General features: G+C 43.3%; 1 protein-coding gene across 1 annotated transcript in view; it reads right to left on the reverse strand.

Moving 5' to 3' along the window:
• The window catches only part of MSRA (methionine sulfoxide reductase A), a 374,143-nt gene that overhangs the window by 80,129 nt on the left and 274,828 nt on the right, over positions 1–19,186 (reverse strand). The window contains exon 5 of the mRNA XM_024746918.1: positions 15,147–15,253. Coding sequence (XP_024602686.1) covers positions 15,147–15,253 — 107 coding nt within the window. The remainder of the gene's footprint in view (positions 1–15,146; positions 15,254–19,186) is intronic.

The following is a 19,186-nucleotide window of genomic DNA, read 5'->3' on the forward strand; positions in this document are numbered from 1 at the left end:
AAAAAAAAAAAAAAAAAAAAGGGTGGTAATTGGAGGATTAGTAGTGAAACCTGGGGGTAAGTGGAAAGTGCAATTGGAAGAACAGTTGCTTGTAGGTTTTGTAAGTCAAAATCTACCCCCTTCTACTTTTACTCCATACGCTTGATCCTATCTTTTGGGGCAAAATATTACTCAAAGTAACTTCACTCAAGTTTTGCTAAAAGCATCATTTGAGTTGCAATGTGAAATATTCTAGCATTCTTGCCACTAAAGCACATTCTTTTGAATGCTTGTTACGGTCCTATTTCTAGAAATGCAAAGGCTCTCAATTTTGCTTAATTTTCCCTAAGTGGGTGCTGTACCCAGTCTAAGAGAGAGGAAAGGAAAGAACTCAGTTTGCTGGTAGGTTTAATAGCCTCTAGGTGACTTAGGACATTGGATTTGAGAGTAAGCTCGGGGGGACTCTCAGCCTTGTTTCCAGCCTGATCCAGTGTTTGTTCACTTTCCTGGCTCTGATCAGCACATGGATAGAAAGACTAGTACGTGAACCACTGGCAACTGTGTCAGTCCTGGTTACACCAAGCTGCAGAAGCAATAGCTCTCTTATAATCATACGAAAAGACAGGGAAGTGACATACCTTTTTTTTTTTTTCTGTTCCATAGTTCTTTCAAAGATTTATGAGTAAATCCTCAAACTTCTAGATTCAGGACAAAAGGGATGAGCAAAGATGGCAGAGAGGCAGACGTTAATAACACACACCTCCTCCATCATGATTTTGTGGTACATTTCTATTTTTTTTTTTTGGCCGTGCTGCACAGCTTGTGGGATCTTAGTTCCCCAACCAGGGATTGAACCCATGCCTCCTGCAGTGGAAGCACGGAGTCCTAACCACTGGACTGCCAGGGAATTCCCCTACAATTTCTATTCTGATAAAGCCCAACCCATCCCAAAATAAATAAGGGACCAAAATAAGTCTGAGAGAGGGAAGCAGAGGGGACAATAATTTTTAACTTTGTCCCACTGGTTCTGGCACAAATCCTCTCCTTGTCATCAGCCGGGAGCATTTTGCTCAGTTAAAGTACACATATACAGTGCTTTCAGTCAGATTATAACCACAAGCAGCCGCCACAGGGAACAAAAAAAATTCCTCAAGCCATTAGCCCCTGATCTCGACAAATTAAACACCGATGAGACATTCTTATCAAGTGTAAAACAGGCATGACAAAGCATGAGTAGAGATGGGAGGAATGGCCTTCATCATAGGCTACCTTCCCCATATATAAATCTGTAGGGGCATTAAACATCCAGGGACCCACTGTGGCCGTGTGACAGATGGAGAAAGCAAGCACAGAGTTTGGAAGCAAAGAACTGAAGTATGCATTCTGGGCTCACCCATTCACAAGTGGTGTGACCTTGGAAACCACCAGCTCCAGTCTCCTGTAAAGCACGGACCACACATGGGCGGAGCAGATGAGAGAATATTCGTGAAAGTTCCTTCTCCAGACTCAACTATGCTGACTGGAGCTGTCAGTGTTGGCCCAGGGGGCAAGGTCACCATCCACAGCCAAATCCCAACTGGTACCGGACCCTGGAGACTGAAGGCCCCGGGTGTAGCTGATGCACAGGACACCCCATCACTAATCGGTGGGGACCTAAACCCCACCCGGAGGAGGGAGCCCAAGATAGGCAGCTGGGGTTCCGCCAGGGAGGCTCTTATGGCTGTACCTCTCTCTACCTGTCCGATTGGCCAGGTGTGCGCTCGGGCACTGGAGGCATAGATTCACTCGGCCATGAGGTCAGGATGCGAGTGACCTACAGCTCTGAGGCCAGAACTATAACCCGTAGCTATGATTCCAATCACATCATGAAATTCAGAGGTGGCTCCAAGAGGAAAATGATTTTTAAAACAATCAGGTTCGGGTGCCGATTTTGAAATGGAATGCTGTCCTCTTTTCGTTTTAGAGTGACAGGGTAATGGTCAAGGTAAATGGAATCTGATAGAGGCTTTTATTTTGACAGCTTAACTTGGGCCCAGGCCCTCTCACTATGGGGATGGCTGGGAGTAGAAAGGGTCATCCTCCGAATTTCAATCCAAACACTACAAAAGAAAAGAGAGCTCAGAGCAGTTCAAGGTGAAGGAAAAGGCAGCCCACTCTTCTTGACGGGCGCTGCTTTTGTCCTTCACACACTTCACACTTGAGGGAGAAACTAATGACATTGACCTCGGGGGGCCCCCCATTCCCCCGGCAATGTCCACAGCTGTGGCGGGCGGTCCCCGCGGGCCTCTGCCCGCCGCCCCGTGCTCTGTTAATGTGGCCAAGCCAGCAGCTGACTGAAAACAGTGGCAGTCTGGCACTAGGCACACGACCCCTGACACTGCGGGCCTTTTTTCTCCTCTCCGCTAGCAGCCAATGGGCGGGCTCTCTCCACCGGCTGCCATGGCAACGAGAAGACGGCTCCGCAGTGCCCAGAACAGATGTCACAGAAGCCAAGATGAATGTCGTGGGAGCGGGGAGCGTGTGGCAGGGGCCGAGGGGGAGGGGGGGGGGCGCATTTGGAGTTAAATGGTCCCACCAGAGGGAGTCAGGCATATTTTGAAGGAATTGCAAAGCGTTAACATCTCTTTTCTTTTTCTCCCTGTCCTTTAAGTTCCAAACACACATGCACACACATGTCCTTTCATCTCCGCTACTGAAGTGCTTGCGGCTCTCTGGCTTTCACGGCAATCGTGAAAGCTCTGATTTCTCGAAGCCTTAAATGAACATCGCCTCCATTGCAGACATGCAAGCGGGCGTTCTGCAGTCATTTAGGAACAGGATGGGAAGCTCTGTGGAGGGCAATCGGAGAAACTTAGAACCACATGGAGCTGAGACAAAATCCACGGGAATTTCACAGGAAGACAACAAACCCTGTTTCACTCCGGTTGCCCCTGAACTGTAAGGGCTCCTACTCCCCGCCCCCCCACCCCCCCCTGGTTATTTCTCTGATTGGACCACTCCTAAAGCCATTTTATATAGACTAAACCAGGGCAAGCCTTATAAGTCTACCTGCTTGAGCAACAAAGGCTCTTGCGTTGTCTCCAGGATAGATCCTACCCTAGCTGAAATACTGTATTTAAAATGTTTCCACTGCCTTCCGTTTACCTGCCTCTGAAATTAACAAGTAGAGCATGTGCACGCAGGCGCAGACCATAAACCTATATATATCAGTTGGTAAGATAAGAGCGATATTGGCGCTGGCAGGCACTAGACACTGCAGACCTTTTCTCCCCGTTTGCAGCCAATGGGCAGGGACCTAATCTGGTCCCGGTTATCAGACCACATGAATCAGGGAGACAGGAGGGACCACGTATAGGCCCTGTCGTCATCCGATAGATGAAATGTACCGAATGTGTCAGAGGACGGGAAACGTCACTCAGAATGATTTTGCACTTAATTCCTGCCACAAGCACGTGTAGAGAGCCTGCTTTGTGCACAGAGCCACATGGGCTCACTCCACAGGGCAGGCCCCACCTACAATCTAGAGGGAGAAGAACACGGAACTCTTACAAGGGGCCAATGAAGGGTGGAATAAGTGTGTCAAGCAAAGCAGGATGCGAACACGGAGGAAGGCTCAGAGAAGTGTCCCTAGTGTGAGGAGATGAGGGCGCCTGCTCTGTGACAGATGCCTGACATGTACACCATACCTTATAATGCCATAGCACGCTAAGAAGGAGCCATTATGATCCTATTTAACAAATCAGGAACCCCAGGCTTAGAGAGGTGGCTGAGCTGCTGCTGCCCCCAGTCATCCCCCCACCTCCACGGGGGTTCTGCCCCACCAGCCAATGGCTCATCAACCCAGTGCCGTAATCACTGCAAAGAAGGCAGCTGTGTGTGGGCCCCATCTCCTGGGCATCACCTAAGCAGTAACGCCCAGGAAATCGTGGGCTTCAAACACTCACTGCATTGTTCCTAAAACATATTAAGGTATTCACACATAACTATTAACACTGAAAATGCTCATCTGGATACACCCGAAGTCACCTCAGGTACCACAAGTGGTACATATGTCACACATAGGGAGCCACTGCATTTTCCCACGCTGGCCTTGAAAGATGAGGAGGAGTGCGGCCCATGGAGAATTTGAACTCACTCAAATGTCACCCTACGTGGGTCAGGGTTATTTTCTGTGTATACCTCCCCTAAAATGAAAACGTCTCCTTGGCCCTCACAAGAATGCCTTCTTGTATCATTATTCTGGCCAGTAAGTGGAATCCTAGGGTGCTTGCAGTGCACTTGCATGAAAAGCAGTGACTGTGAATCAAAGACTGATGGCTCAGCAATGCCCTAGTCTGCATCGCTCCTGGACGCTGCCACCAAAGGCAGAACTCCACCCCAGGGACGCACTTCCCTGCCACTGCAGCAACAGACTACAACCACCAGAGGGCAGTAACACAAACCAGATTTTTCATTCGGACCCAAATGTTAATGCACACAGTTTAATAATATGTAAAGCCCATTATTACAAGCTTTTTCTCTCCCCACCCCCTATTAATGAACAAATGCCCAGGGGTAATGCAGATATTTCTAAATACAGTGCAAGAAAGGGCAATCTGTACTCATACAAGGGGAGTCTAGCACACAGTAATAAGTGGTAATGAAAATAATCACCCAGATGCAACTAAAAGATCTATCTGTCTGTATGGCTGCATACATAGAAATATAGATGCCTGCCTCCCAGAAAGGGGCATTATAAAAACCTTTATTTCACAAGTTCTTATTTAGAGTTCATAATAATACCTGTAATGACAACCACAAAGCTACAAGAGGGGTGTAAGAGGAATTTCATCCTTACTGCTGGGCACACAAAGGGGGATTTTTCTCTTTGACTAAAGCAGGTGAATGAATTATTCAGGACGTTTCCACGGACATTTAAAAATCATAATTCCATGCTTTAAACAATAGCACAAATTTTTAAAAAAAGAAGAAGAGGAAGAAGAGCTGGTTAATCCCCAAACCATCAAATATCAACTGACATTTAGCCACATCTACTCAGGGTGCTTTGATGCAAATAAATGATTTTTGGTGTTGGTAAAAGAGTCTTTTAGTGCTGTCGTTGGTTTTCACATCAGAGCACAGAGAACACAATAGATTGAGAAGGGATATTTCTAGAATGCAACCTACCCATTTCCCTGTAAACAAAGAAACAGGAATAATCCTGCCATTTTCTCTATTCATGACCGAAAGGAAGGTTCTCAGATCCTATATTTCCACAATGGTTTGAGATTTGAGGGCCCCTGGAAAAGCAGGATGAAGTCATTGCCAACAGCCTCGTCTCTGGAGTCACCTCATTAAACCGTGATATTCATAAAATGCTTGACAGATTACCGAGGACAGTGTGTGAGGAAAGCATATGGAATTCAGAGTCAGATGACTCTGTCTAAATGTATTACCTGGGTCATCTTGGAAACATGAATGAAGTCCATCTGAGCTTCGGTTTCTTCCTAAGGCAGGTAGGAGGACAGACCCTGAACTACTTCCCTGTGTGGGGTGAGGCTTACCACTCATATGATACGGGACAAAGCACTGGAAACTGTTAACATTTATAAAAATTTTTGTTGTTCTTATGTTCCCCACTTTATACACAGGAAAGTAGAGCTGTAAAGACTTGTGCAAGGTCAGGGTCAGTAAGGGCAGAGCAGGGCCCCAGGTACTCTCAACCACGGCTATGGTTCTCCCCACCCCTCCCTGGTATCTTAGTCAGCCCGGGCTGCCATAACAAAGTACCACAGATTGGGTTGCTTTATAAACAAAAGACAATTATTTCTCACAGTTCTGGAGGCAGGGAGGTGCCAGCAGGGTAGGTTTCATTGTGAGGACTCTTTTCATGACTTAAAGGTGGCCACCATCTCACTGTGTGCTCACGTGATCTCTTCTCTGTGTGCTCGTGGGGGGAGGGGGGGAGAGAGGGAGAGAGGGACAGAGAGAGAGGGAGGGAGGGAGGGAGTGGGTTCTGGTGTCTCTTCTTACAAGGACACTAATCCCACCATGGGGGCTCCACCCTCATAACCTCATCTAACCCTAAACACCTCCCAAAGGCCCCCGCTCCTAATGCCATCACACTGAGAGTTAGGGCTTCAACATATGAATTTTGGGAGGACACAGATATTCAGTCTGTAACAAGGGGTAACAGTGGGTTTCTTTATTCTGCTACATCTTTTTCGTTCGGGTCAACAAATATTTGCTGACAATCTGCTAGGTGCCAAGCACAGAACCAGGTCTTGGGGGAAACAAGGATGACCAGGAGCCCCCAAACAGCCCACTTAATGTCAGGATAGTTCCCAGAAAATGGTCTACAGGAAAGAGCATTTGTGACACATGGGCTTTTGTGACCATGTGTAGCAAGCACAGTTTATTACAATAAACTTCATGAGATCCTTCTTCAGATAGCTGTGTTTGAAACAACTATAATGAGAGTCTGGCAACTAATCAGTACACAATTAATATTTGATAAGGTAATTAATGTATTAATTTACTGAGGAAGATGGGGGGAAGGTAAGGAAGGAAGGACCAATTTTCAAATTTTCAGCCCATAGACGCTTACAAGGAAACACAAATGATCTGTACCTCCTGGTAGGGAATTATCAGGTCCAGTTATATTATGATGATTATAGCATAACTGGATATTTATTAATTATATTTAATTCCTCTCAATTGAGTTGGCATAATTAGAACTACTTTCATGATTGGAAGACTGAAGGGGCTCAGCTTCGATTAATGTATATTGGGTGGCTACTACAGGCTAGCTATAGTAGGTATATATATATTTTTTTCAGTCCATAACAAGAGGTATTTTACATATATAGAAAATATTATTTAATTCTTATAACAAGCCTATGAGGAAATTTTGCTATCCACACTCAGGTAATTTTAAAATGAAGACTGGAAGTCAGGGATCCACGGGTAGTAAGTCACTAGGAGAATACCAGAACACCCTCCCCAGCCATTCCAACATTATTTTGATTACTCACTCACACGCATAATTTTCTCCCCCAAATCTAGCTCTTAGGGCTTTTTTCCTGTTGCTATTTTTAGTATGCTACTTTGTTTTGGTAAGCAGGATGGGGATGAAGGTGGATCTTTTTTGAAGGTAGAGATGTTTGAAAGGGGGATAAGCTTATGAAAATTTGTACCTCCCTTCAAAACTAGATACAAACCCCAAGAAAGAGGAGAGCGAGCCCTGTCCTCTCTGGGATACTGAGCGTGTTCTGTGGATGGCCCTGGAGTCCAGAAGAAGCCAGATGGGCACCCACTGGGTGAGCAGCCCAGGAAAGAAGAGCTCCCAGTTTCAGCCCCCATTTGAGGCTGGACATGTGACAGTGGTAGGATGGAAAGCAGATCCGCAGACTGTAGTAGGCTGAATAATGGTGCCCCCTGGTGCCCTAATCCCTGGAACGTGTGAACGTTACTTTATATGGCTGCGATTAAATTAAGGGTCTTGAGATGGGGAGATTATCTTGGATTATCCAGTGGGCCCTAAATGTAATCACATGGGTCCTTGTAAGAGAGAGGCAGAGGGAGATTAGACACATAGAAGGGAAGGAGGCAACGTGGCCACCTAGACAGAGACTGAAAGGATGTGGCGAATGCCATGGAATGTCGGCAGCTACTAATCAAAGTAAATAATCAAAGCTGAAGCAATTCTAAAAAATACTTGTTGTAATCCAATCATTGCATATATTTTTTAATCTTTCACTTGGGTACTTTTTTAAAAAAATGACACTATAGAGTACAGTGACAGATTGCTAGATAATTGAAATTTAAGATAAAATATGGCAAATAGAGACTACAGCTATGCTGAAGATATGGATGGATGGATGGATGGATGGATAGGTGGGATGCTGAGAGACAGAGCCAGATGTTAGGGCACTGTTTTATATTTGACACATGGTGGGTAATTCAACATTCACCCAAAGAGGTTATCCAGAGGAAAGCTTGTGCTTACTGTTCACGAAGCTTTGAGGAGCGGGGAAGGAAGTGGGCCATGTGGCCAGAACAGCCTTCAGATTTATTAATTCTCTATCAAGTTTCAGGTAACGTAATCTATTGGTGATCAAAAGATTTAATTCCTAAATGAGGAACAGTCAAATTTTCAGGACATAAAAATCACAAGTGAACAACCCCCCTCCCTGCCACAGGTCACTATTCAACTTAGAGTATTAGAAAATGTCATCACAGGTTCACTTGAGAGGTAAACTGTCTACATCTCACGATCCAAAAACAATTAATAATACATCCAATTGTCTCCTCCAATTAATACCATAAGCAAAGAATTCCACCATGAAACTCTGAGGAAAAAATATGAAAATGCTGTTAACAAAAGACTACGAAGTCTTTGTCCAAAGGCAAGAAGACCCCACATTTTGTGCAAAGGCTGCAGCTCACCAGAGATGTGAAGCAGCTGTCAGATTCTGCAAACAGAATCCCACCCTTTCAAGGTCAAGGAACCCAGCGTGAAGTTGAAGTTTCACTCTGATCCTCCTCTATAAGATTCTCCAGCCTCCTCTAATCTGAATGGAAATTAGCAAACTTCTTCAGCCTTTCTTCCTTTCCTAGGGTTGTTGGTGAGCCTGGTATCTACAACCCCGCCAACTCTGCAGAAAACCACAGTTTAGATGGAAAATCACTTTGGGTTTCTGGCTCATCAGCAGTACTGCACATCTAATTAGCTCAACAATTGGTCCCTGTGATAAAAATCAGCTAATTTTATGTTCAAATGGCTGTTCCGTGGTAAGTAATACTGTCACTCTCAACTTCACGTGGCATAAAGAAGTTGCTGAAGAAGCTGCTTACTAGGGGGTCACTGGGGGCAAACCAGTGAAGACTATTAAATTAGTAACTTCAGTCAATGTTATAGTTAGTACAGAGGGGTCCCGCCAGGGCTCAGATAAGATGAATTCCCAGGATGTGGTGACAGGGCCGGAAATGCCAACTCTTACCAGAGAAAACAATACATATCAAATGATGGAAAGCCATCTGCAGAACCTCCCCGAGGTTTAACCCGAATGTTTGTAATAAGGTAGATTACAGAGTCCTAGGCCCTCATCCAGTACTGTTAAGAATGACTCTCCCAGATTAAAGACCCCTGTTGCTTCAGGAATCTGTTCAAGGTTATCCTGGAGAGAAAACCCAGGAAGCCAACTCCAGGTGTCACCTCCCAACTTCTTCCTCTCCTTCACTCACCTGTGAAGGCAACGTGTGATATCTGAGACTCTTTCCCTACTTAGTCAGTGACCTAGTAAAAACCACGTTACTCTTTAAGGTAAATGTAAAAACACAGATCAACTTCTTTATGGTGTAAAAGCTAATCACACTGCCTCTCACCAGCACTGAGAATTGCTGATTTCTTTTTCTTCTTTTGGTGTGTATTTATCAATTATATCAATTCATGGACAGTTAGAAATTGATACAAGCTTCAAAACTAGAAACAAGAAATACATGAATGCATACAATTTTACATAAAGATACAGAGAGACATATTCATACCTATATCTAAACATATCCATTATATCTATGTATGTATACTGATACATATAGTCAGAGATATAGAAATGGCTCCATTTGTATAAAGTACTTAAAACAGTAATTAGCATGTAGTAAGTACTCAGTACTGTTGCTGTTCTATTAACCTCAATGTCATTATTACATGTACATATAGATATATCAACTATATACATACATAACTGTATATTATGTAATTCTACGATTGTAGCAGGATGCCTGCTAAAATTAGACTCGTGTTTTTCATTCTCTGCTCTAACAGAGGAGCCAGAAAGTCACTAAATCATAGTAAATTATCCTGGAGACACTGTAGTCACTTGCTGGCGTGGACCGGGCAGGGGTGGGTGAAGGATCCTTTGTACGTTGTTGCACCTCTCGTGCATCAGCTCAGATCCCCTCGGCCTCACCTTTCTCTCCTGCAGTTCCTGCTGCAGTGGCCAGCTCTGCATGGACTCTGCGTAGCCTCATGCAGTGTCTCACCTCACACCCATGCCATGTGCCTCTTGCTTCCTGCCCTGGGGACACAGTATCCTGAGCCCACAGGTGTGCAGCCCAGAAGTGCGGAGTGAACCCATCGGGGGTGGCATCCAACGGACAGATGCTTCCCTTCTTCCCCCGGAAGGACCCGTCATTTCATAAGGACCAGACACCCCTTCACCGAGAGCAGGGGCCAACTTACACTGGTTCTCCTTCCTCTTCTCTTCCACTCCCCTGCCCCTCACTCCTGCTCTGTGGCACCCAGTAAAGTCCTCACACATAAGCCTCTTTCACGGGCTCTCCTTTCTACAGGACCCAGACTAAGACAAAAATCACAGTGGTCACCTGTGTGCCAGTGCTCAACAAGGTAGGTGACACCATGAGACACCTTGTTCTTTGGTTCCTGAATAGGAAAATAGCTTGACCCCTCATGGCATAGATAGGAAAAGAGGGAAAAGGACAGTAGCTCTCACTGCTCAAGGTGAGACAGAAGGATAAATCCTGACCCGGAGCTTCCGGGTGGGGACCCTTGGGCACTGGCTGTGTCAGGAAAGGAAGAGATCTCTGCACTTGACAGAGCTCAGCCACGGGTCCCCAGGGCCATGGTTGTCAGTCCTCAGCTCTGTCCAGCGGTGGCTGGAGGAAGAGCATTTGACCCTCATGCTGTGCCTCTCCAGAGAGGAGAAGAGAGGAGAGAGCAGTTCCTGAGCTCTCGCAATGCGCCAGCCCGGGAGCAGAGGGCTTGTAACTGTGGGTCTGCCAGCCAGGGAGTCAGACTGATGTCCCGTCCCCTGCAACACACATACTGCCCCACCCCTTATACTGCTGTGCTGTTGAATCAGGCTGCCGCTGGCCTCATGTGGCTATGTAAATACACAATTAAATTAGTTAAAAGAAAATAAAATGTTCGGTACTTCAGTTGCATGAGCCACATTTCAAGTGCTCAACACCTCTATGTGGCTAGTGGCTCCTGCCGGATGCTGCAGGAGAGACCACCGGCATTGGGTAGAGAGCTGTACGGAGGCTCTGGTCTAGAGTCAAGACTCCATGGGTTTTAGTCAGTTTGCCAGGAGGGAAATACTGGACTTTCTACTCGCCTATCAGTGGAATCCAGGGCCAGTTTTTATTTATGTATAAAAAAGTCGTGACAGTATTTGTTCTCTGAGTTGGTGATAAAGCAGTTCTATGTGATTATGTTAACAGCAATGGATATCTGGATGCTGGGGGCACAAGAAGGCCCCAATCTTTATTTTAAAAATAGATCCTACTTTTAAAAGTCAAGCAAAAAATATGTATATGTAGGAATGTATTTAATTCCCATATGCTTAAGTACAGAACACCCAAAAAGCACTAGGTTAGAACAACTGTCTAGAATATAAGATTAACATTCCCCAAATCTACAAAAATAATGGAGAAATTATTAAAACAAATAATATTTAATATCTAAATTTTACTTCATATGTGTATCTGTTATCTAAGACCAATGTGGGTTCCATTCAAAGCTGAAGATAAGAAACTATATTGGGGTAGAAACCAGAAAATTAGGTGTAAGTTAGCCTCTTCATCATCACATGGAAGGCACTGACCTTGAGAACTTAAAATTTTCATTGTGAACACCAGAATATCAACTCATTTTGAGATATTCTGCAGGGAGATTAATATCCTTCCAGAGTCTCTAAGTATTACTGTTTGTACCTTAAGAGATTGTAAATCATTATATTAGGAAATCAATATATAGCATTAATCATATGTAACTTTTAGTATTACTTACTAACACAGCCTTTATAATTAAATATAAAGAGATTAAATAAAATAGAACTAACTTTTCAGGTTTTGCATGGGGCCAATTCTCAGTGGAGCCTGCCACAGCACCTTGTCTGGTGTAGGCACTTCCCTACCCATCTCTCCAATGCTGGTGTTCCTCAGGTCCTAAGCCTCCTCTTCTCATCACTTATCACTTTTCTAAGCGATTGTATCAGCAACTAAGGCTTCATTTACCAAATATAAATTGATAATCCCAACGGTAATAAGGGCTACCATTTGTTGAGCACTTACTATGTGCTACGCCCTGTGCTTTACAAGCATTAACCCAGTTAATAGTCACAATAACCCTCCCTGCAAGGTGGGAACAGCCCATGTCTCCTCCTGATAGCCACGTGGATGCACGCAACAGGGGTACCTTAAACACCACCCTTCCAAACTTAACTCACCCTTCCCACAAATCTGCCTCTGCTCCTCCATACCTTCACACAAAACATCACTAGCCAGAAACCTAAGTCACCCTGGATTCCTCCCCCTCATCTAGTTTCCACTTCCAATCCAGGCCCAGGTTCTATTAGTTCTCCTTCCTAAATATCCCTTCATTCCATTCATACTTCCACCATCCTAGACAAAGCTCCCATCACTTCTGGCCTACAGTCCTGTGACAGAGGTCTCTCATCCTTATGTGTCCGCCTGAGGTAAATATGATACATGGCTTTCTGAGTGTCAGGCATCTGATAAAAACTTATGCAGCTGACATACCAGTTGAGGCAATTCAAGGCCAGAGGTCACAAGCTGAAGTGAAGCACACGTGCCCAGGTGAGCCTACCATTATCAGAAAAGTCATCATGGGGGAGGGGTGGTGGTGGGATGAATTGGGAGATTGGGATTGACATATATACACTAATATGTATAAAAGTGATAACTAATAAGAACCTGCTGCATAAAAAATAAATAAAATTCAAAAAAAAAGAGAAAGAAAAGTCATCACATACATGCACCCCCATGTTCACAGCAGCACTATCTACAATAGCCAAGACCTGGAAACAACCTAAATGTCCATTGACACAGGAGTGGATAAAGAAGGTGTGGTGCATATATACAATGGAATACTCCTCAGCCATAAAAAAAGAACGAAATAATGCCACTTGCAGCTGCATGGATGGACCTAGAGATTACCATACTAAGCAAAGTAAGTCAGAAAGAGAAAGACAAATACCATATGATATCAGTTATATGTGGAATCTCAAATATAACACAAATGAATTTATCTATGAAATAGATACAGACGCACAGTCATAGAGAACAGGCTTGTGGTTGCCAAGGGAGATGGGGGGTGGGGGAAGGACGGATTGGGAGTTTGGGACTAGCAGATGCAAACTATTATATATAGACTGGATAAACAACAAGGTCCTAGTACACAGCACAGGGAACTATATTCAATATCCTGTGATAAACTATAATGGAAACATTTTTTTAATTAAAAAAAGAAAAGTCATTATAAAAAGAGATCTGAGAAAGGATAATTTATACTTAAAAGCTTTTTAGAATGGAAATATAAACAGGCTCAAATGAGTTCAAAACGTTTATTTTTTTGTAGCTTCTGCAGCACAGTGCAGCTGGGTGCCTCTGGCTTGAGGTCCAATGTGAGGCTGCAGACAAATTATCAAACTGGGGCTGCAGTCTCAACTGAAGGCTTGACTGGGGTTGAGGGGCTTCCAAGCTCATGCATGTGGCTCTTGGAGGCCTTGGTCCCTTTGCCATGTGTGCCTTTATAAAGGGATGCCCCACAACATGGCAGCTGGCTTCCCCCAGGGCAAGTGATCCAAGAGGCAGTGAGACAGAAAGGGCCCCCAGGATGGAGGCCACAATCTTGTAATGAACTCATCTCAAAGGTAACATCCCATTGCTTCTGTCATTCATTCGGAGGGAGTCATTAAATCCAGCCCACACTCAGGGATAGGAGATTCCACGTGGGCAGCAACCACTGAGGGCCATCCTCGAGGCTGCCTACTATTATCATCCAAGCAGACTTCACAGCCTTGGAGGGAGGGAGGGGACGTGCTAAGGAATAAATGGGGTCCTATCAGCATCTCCGTTAGCCCTGTCTGCTTTTCGGAGTTGAACTGACTGTGAGTGGCATGTCCTGCTCCTTTTTCTCAATAGGTGTACTCTTGTCCCTGCCCCCTCCTCACTGCCACCTCTGCCACCACAGGGACAGGTGGAGAACCCACACATTCCTGAGAATGGCTGCGTAGCAGACTTTTTACATAATTCTAAAATAGATCAGCATTACTGTAGCTCCTGGCTCTACTCTTAAATGTGGATCCAACTCTCTAGAAAATATAAAGATAATTAAAATTTAAACACTATCACAAAGTTCTAAAATTTAAAGCAACTCAAGTTATTTTGAAAAGAACTAAATCTCTATCAGAGGAGATTTTAAAAATATAATACAAGTTAATGGTGAAAAATAATTATTTCATGATGTAACATCTATATTTCTGAGAAGTATTTTTATTATAATTCAATCTACTGTTACAAGCAAGAGAGAGAGCACTATGGGTTGAATTCTGTGCCCCCAAGAAGATGTTGGAATTCCAACTACCAGGAACTCAGAATGTGAACTTATCTGGAGATAGGGTCTTTTTTTTTTTTTTAACATCTTTATTGGAGTATAATTGCTCTACAATGGTGTGTTAGTTTCTGCTGTATAACAAAGTGAATCAGCTATACATATACATATATCCCCATATCTCCTCCCTCTTGCGTCTCCCTCCCTCCCAGAGATAGGGTCTTTAACAGAGATAATCAAGTTAAACATGGGCATTAGGTAAGGCCCTAATCTAATATGACCAGAGTTATCATAAAGGTGTTCATTTGGACACAGAAACAGGCACACATAGAGGGCAGATGATGTGAAGACACAGGGAGAAGACGGCCGTCTACAAGCCCAGGAGAGAGGCCTGGAGCAGATCCTGCCCTCACAGCCTCCAAAGGATCCAGCCCTGCCAACACCGTGATTTTAAACTCCCAGCCTCCTGAACTGTGAGACAATAGATTTCTGTTGTTTAAGCCTCCACGCCCCGCCGCCCCGGTCTGTAGTACTTTGTTATGGCAGCCCGAATAGATTAAGACAGGCAGAGAAAAAAAAAGAGAGACTCAGAGAGAGAGAGAGAGATTATATGTTAAGATGTATATTCATCTGGAGGACTTGACTTTAAAGAGAAATGGCATAAGGGCCTATTCTTCTATGGAGCAGAAAGGCTCAATTCCAACAGGCTGACAGAAATTTCCAAAACATGTGAAAACAGAACACAGTGCCAAGTGCCAAGAACCAGACTCTGCCTCCACAGGTGGGGTCCGGGAGGGAGAGGGGACCCTACCTTCTGGTAGTCCTCTTTGGACCTCAGGGATGCCTCCATGTGCTCAGCAGAGGTCGGGTAGATGGCAGAGCGGTACTGAGAGCCGTGGTCGTTGCCTTGGCGCAAGCCTGGGAAAGCAGAAAGCAGAGGATTACTGGGGTGGCCTGGGCAACGAGGCCAGTGCCACACATTCTCCATGACTCATGTCCTGCTAAGTGCTTGTTTTAACTGCATCCTGACACCACTCTCCTTAAACAAGCATGCAACGTATCTGTTTTGCTTTGCCTATTTTAATTGTAACAAATATCTTTGAAAAGGTAAATTTATCACAGGCTTTGCATCGCAGTAGGTGCTCTGCAAATATGCACTTTTCTATGCAGATATTTAAGTCATAACCATGTATCGCTTGCAAAGCACTGTGATACACACTGTTTCCTTGGATCCTAATGAGACATTCTGTGTGGCAGGTGTTACCGTCCCTCGACTGGCAGATAAGGAAATGGAATAATATAAGTGGAAGTGCCTGGCCTAGTGCTTTGCACACAAGAGTTGCCTAATAAATGACAAAGTGACTGATGCTCAGAGAGTTTAAAGAGTTTGCCTAAGGTCATGCACCTAATCAGAGAAAAACCTAGCACTTAAAATCAGCCCAGCATACTTTCCACCCTGTCACAGCAGCTAAAGTGTCGATGCTGGTCAATTTCTAACTGAATGATAGAGTCCTCAAGTTAAACAGCCACAGGCCTGCCACAGATCCCCTATAGACCCCCATGTTGTTGTAAAATGAACTTCACACATGTTTACTGCATCATTCAAGCATCAGTTTCAGTTTTAACAAGTGCCCCCAAACTCCTCCAGTAAAAGATGCAACTTTCCAAAACAAACAGTTCCATATTTTCGAGCCCCCAGCTTAGTTGACTTCCTAGAAACTCCATTCTCCCACTTTCAGAGTCCCCTCCTTTCCTCAATGCACAAAGGCCACATGGGGACCAGGAACTAAGCGGCTTAAAGAGCCAATACCAATAATGACATCAAAATATTAATTTAATATTATATAATAAAAATAAACCAGCCCATGTCTCCAATAAGCATTGATTAATACCAAATTAGTATATCTATTTCATTTCTTTCTAAGTTATATATTCATTTAAGTAGTAGTCTTATGGTGTACAATATATAAGTATTAGTTACAGTATACAGTAGGTATTATAAATATTATTTATTAAGCACCTAATACATGCTGAGTACTTTTTCAGATGCTGAAGATATAGCAATGAATGAAAGAAAATCCTGCCTTCACAGAGCTCACATTCTAGTGGAGGGTAAGAGACTGGATAAATATACATTCCAGAATGTTCTCTGTTTTCAATTTTCCCTCCTTCCCTTACAAGTAGGGCTTTTCCCATGTGACTACTTCCCATCCTTTTGTCCTAACATCCATTTGCATAATGGCAAGATGGTTGCATCACTGTTCCTTCCGAAACATTCTCCACGAAGAAAAAATATTGCCGGATGGCTGATTTTCGGTCAAGTCAGACCCCTCTACATTCAGAACAAGATGCCGAAAAACACTGTCTCCGTGTGTAGTTGTTTAAATCTATTTAAGTTTTCTTTTTTTTAAAAGAGAAATTAGTATGTGAGTAAAAGAGAACCTGCAGGTATGATTTATTTATATTTTTCAATAAGTTTTACTAAGATTACATACGCCTTGTACACTGAAGACTAATATCTGTGTGTTTACTTGGAGGTCTCTGAATTATCACAGGATCATGGAAAATTGTTGCTTACAGATAAAAATTGGCTTTTTAGAAAACAGAGTGGGAATAATTAAGAATCACTCCAAGGATATGGTTTAACAGTGGGCTCTTTCACGGATCATATTTTCACAAATCATCTGGTATAAGGATTATACAATGAAACCCTTAAGTTTACATCGATTTTTTAGAGCTGCTCTTGTAGTGACATGACAACCTAAGGGGTAGAAACATCTGGAAGACTTCACAAAATTGTGTGGTTGGGCAGAAAAGATGCACATGGCTGTCATTCTGGACAAGTATATAAGGCAATGAATTTCTATAAAAAATAATCCATGCATTATTTATACAATTAGAGTTCATATTACTACTGTAATCGGGGATGGGGATTTATGGGCCCTTCCCTGAAGCCATGATCCCTCGATTCTATATTCTAACTTGATCGCTTGTTCACCGTAACACTGTAATACTGATATGGCTCCTCCCACTGTTGTCCCTGTCTTCTTGTGCAGGTCTGGGCTGTCGCCAACACACTGTGGACAGCTTTAAAGAGGAGTAACTTCGTGGGCATTACCCACAGCCCTACCCCAGACTCACTGCACCTCTCCCATTGTACGAACCCAAACTAACCGTGCATTGGAAAGATGGGAGCTATTCACACAGTTATAGTCACATTTGTGGGCAGAAGTCTCTCAATTTTGAATTTACAGCTTCAACCTTCTAATCACATCCCTTCTTGGATGTTCTAATAAAACTAAAAGTTCTTCATGTCAGAAACAATACCCTCTCTTCCTGGTCACTCTGGCTAAACCCCTGACTGGCCAGGAAGGAAGACAAGAAAGTGTTAAAGAGATATACTAGGGGATGGAGAGAAAACATGAAAGCCTGTGTTCGGATTTCTTTGAGTCTTGAGTGATACTGGACTAGGCATCAACTCTCCGGTCTACTCAAGGACAACGTTATTTTGATTGCATTCTTCCATCACTGTTCATCCTGAGAAGAAGGTATAATACCTTAAACCAAAACCATATATCTATATCCACATACATGTGTGTGTACCTTAAACCAAAACCATACATCTATATGCACATACACGTGTGTGTATTTGGTTAATTCCAATGCATGTACCTTTCAGTTCACTAATGAAGGGGCTTATTAAGTGGATAGAAGCTTCAAATTTGAAAGCAGATGGTTCACTGGGAAATACGATTTGATGCTCAGCAGATTGAGAAACCTACAGAACTAGGGCTTTTCTGTTCTCATTATTTTTAATACATTGCATTTATAGATGTTTAGCATCATTAAACTTTTCACCATTTCTTTCAACCTCTATTGGTTTATATAATGAACACAAAACAGTAATTCACATGTGAGGAAAACCTGTTTACTAAATCTCTTGTCAGAAGCCTAGGACTCAGAGCTGCAAGAGCTTGTTTTTAGGTCTGACTCTGCCACTGACATGTTTTATGCAAATTTCCTAATCTTTCTGAGCTTCAAACCTCTTCTGTAGAACAAGGATTATAAGGGCCTAACCTATAGGCTTGTTTGAGGAGCAAATAAGATGGAACCTGTAAAGTACTTTGTTGACTATAAAAAATTATGTAGGGGTTAAATACTTTTATTTTTACAACTTTTCATAATCTTAGAACAGTTCAGAACAACTACTTTGAAATAAAAATGACATCACACAAGACACTTTAGGAGTGACCCTTTTCCCCCAGAAAAGCATTATTTATATTAATATCTCAGATACTCACACAGCAGGGGTCTCACAGATAAATAATCCAAAGAGGGGGTAAGATTCATTTTATGTGTGTAGAAACGTACTGTTCAGTTTTTAACTAAACAGTTTATTACATTTTTCTTTAACAGAATTACCTTCCTAGTTAAATTTTAACTCTGCTCATGTCCTCCCCAGTTCTTCATTTCAATGGAAAACAAACCCAAGAAAGGGTTTGTTTGAGTGAATTCTCCTTCCCCTGCTCCTACCCATGAAGCGCTTTCAAATGTAATGTCTTCACACTTGGTCTCTGAACTGAAGTTTGAGAAAAATCAAGCCTGTTAACATTATCTTGTATCTCTCAAGCTCACACCCACTGGGTTATTAAAAAGGGGGAAAGAAAGACTTGCAGAGCGGGTGATAGAGAGAAACAAAAACAATTAAAAATTATTGAAAAACGAAGTTCTTAAAGTCCTTCTTTCTGACTTCCTGCCTTCTTTTCTTCCTTCCACTCATTCATCCGTCTTTCCCTGAATCAGGCAAGGTACTAGATACTGGGATTCAGAAATAAGACGGTCTCATTTTTC

The sequence above is a fragment of the Neophocaena asiaeorientalis genome, unplaced genomic scaffold (assembly GCF_003031525.2).
Source record: "Neophocaena asiaeorientalis asiaeorientalis breed wild unplaced genomic scaffold, Neophocaena_asiaeorientalis_V1.1 scaffold633, whole genome shotgun sequence".
In the NCBI taxonomy this organism is placed as follows: Eukaryota; Metazoa; Chordata; class Mammalia; order Artiodactyla; family Phocoenidae; genus Neophocaena; species Neophocaena asiaeorientalis.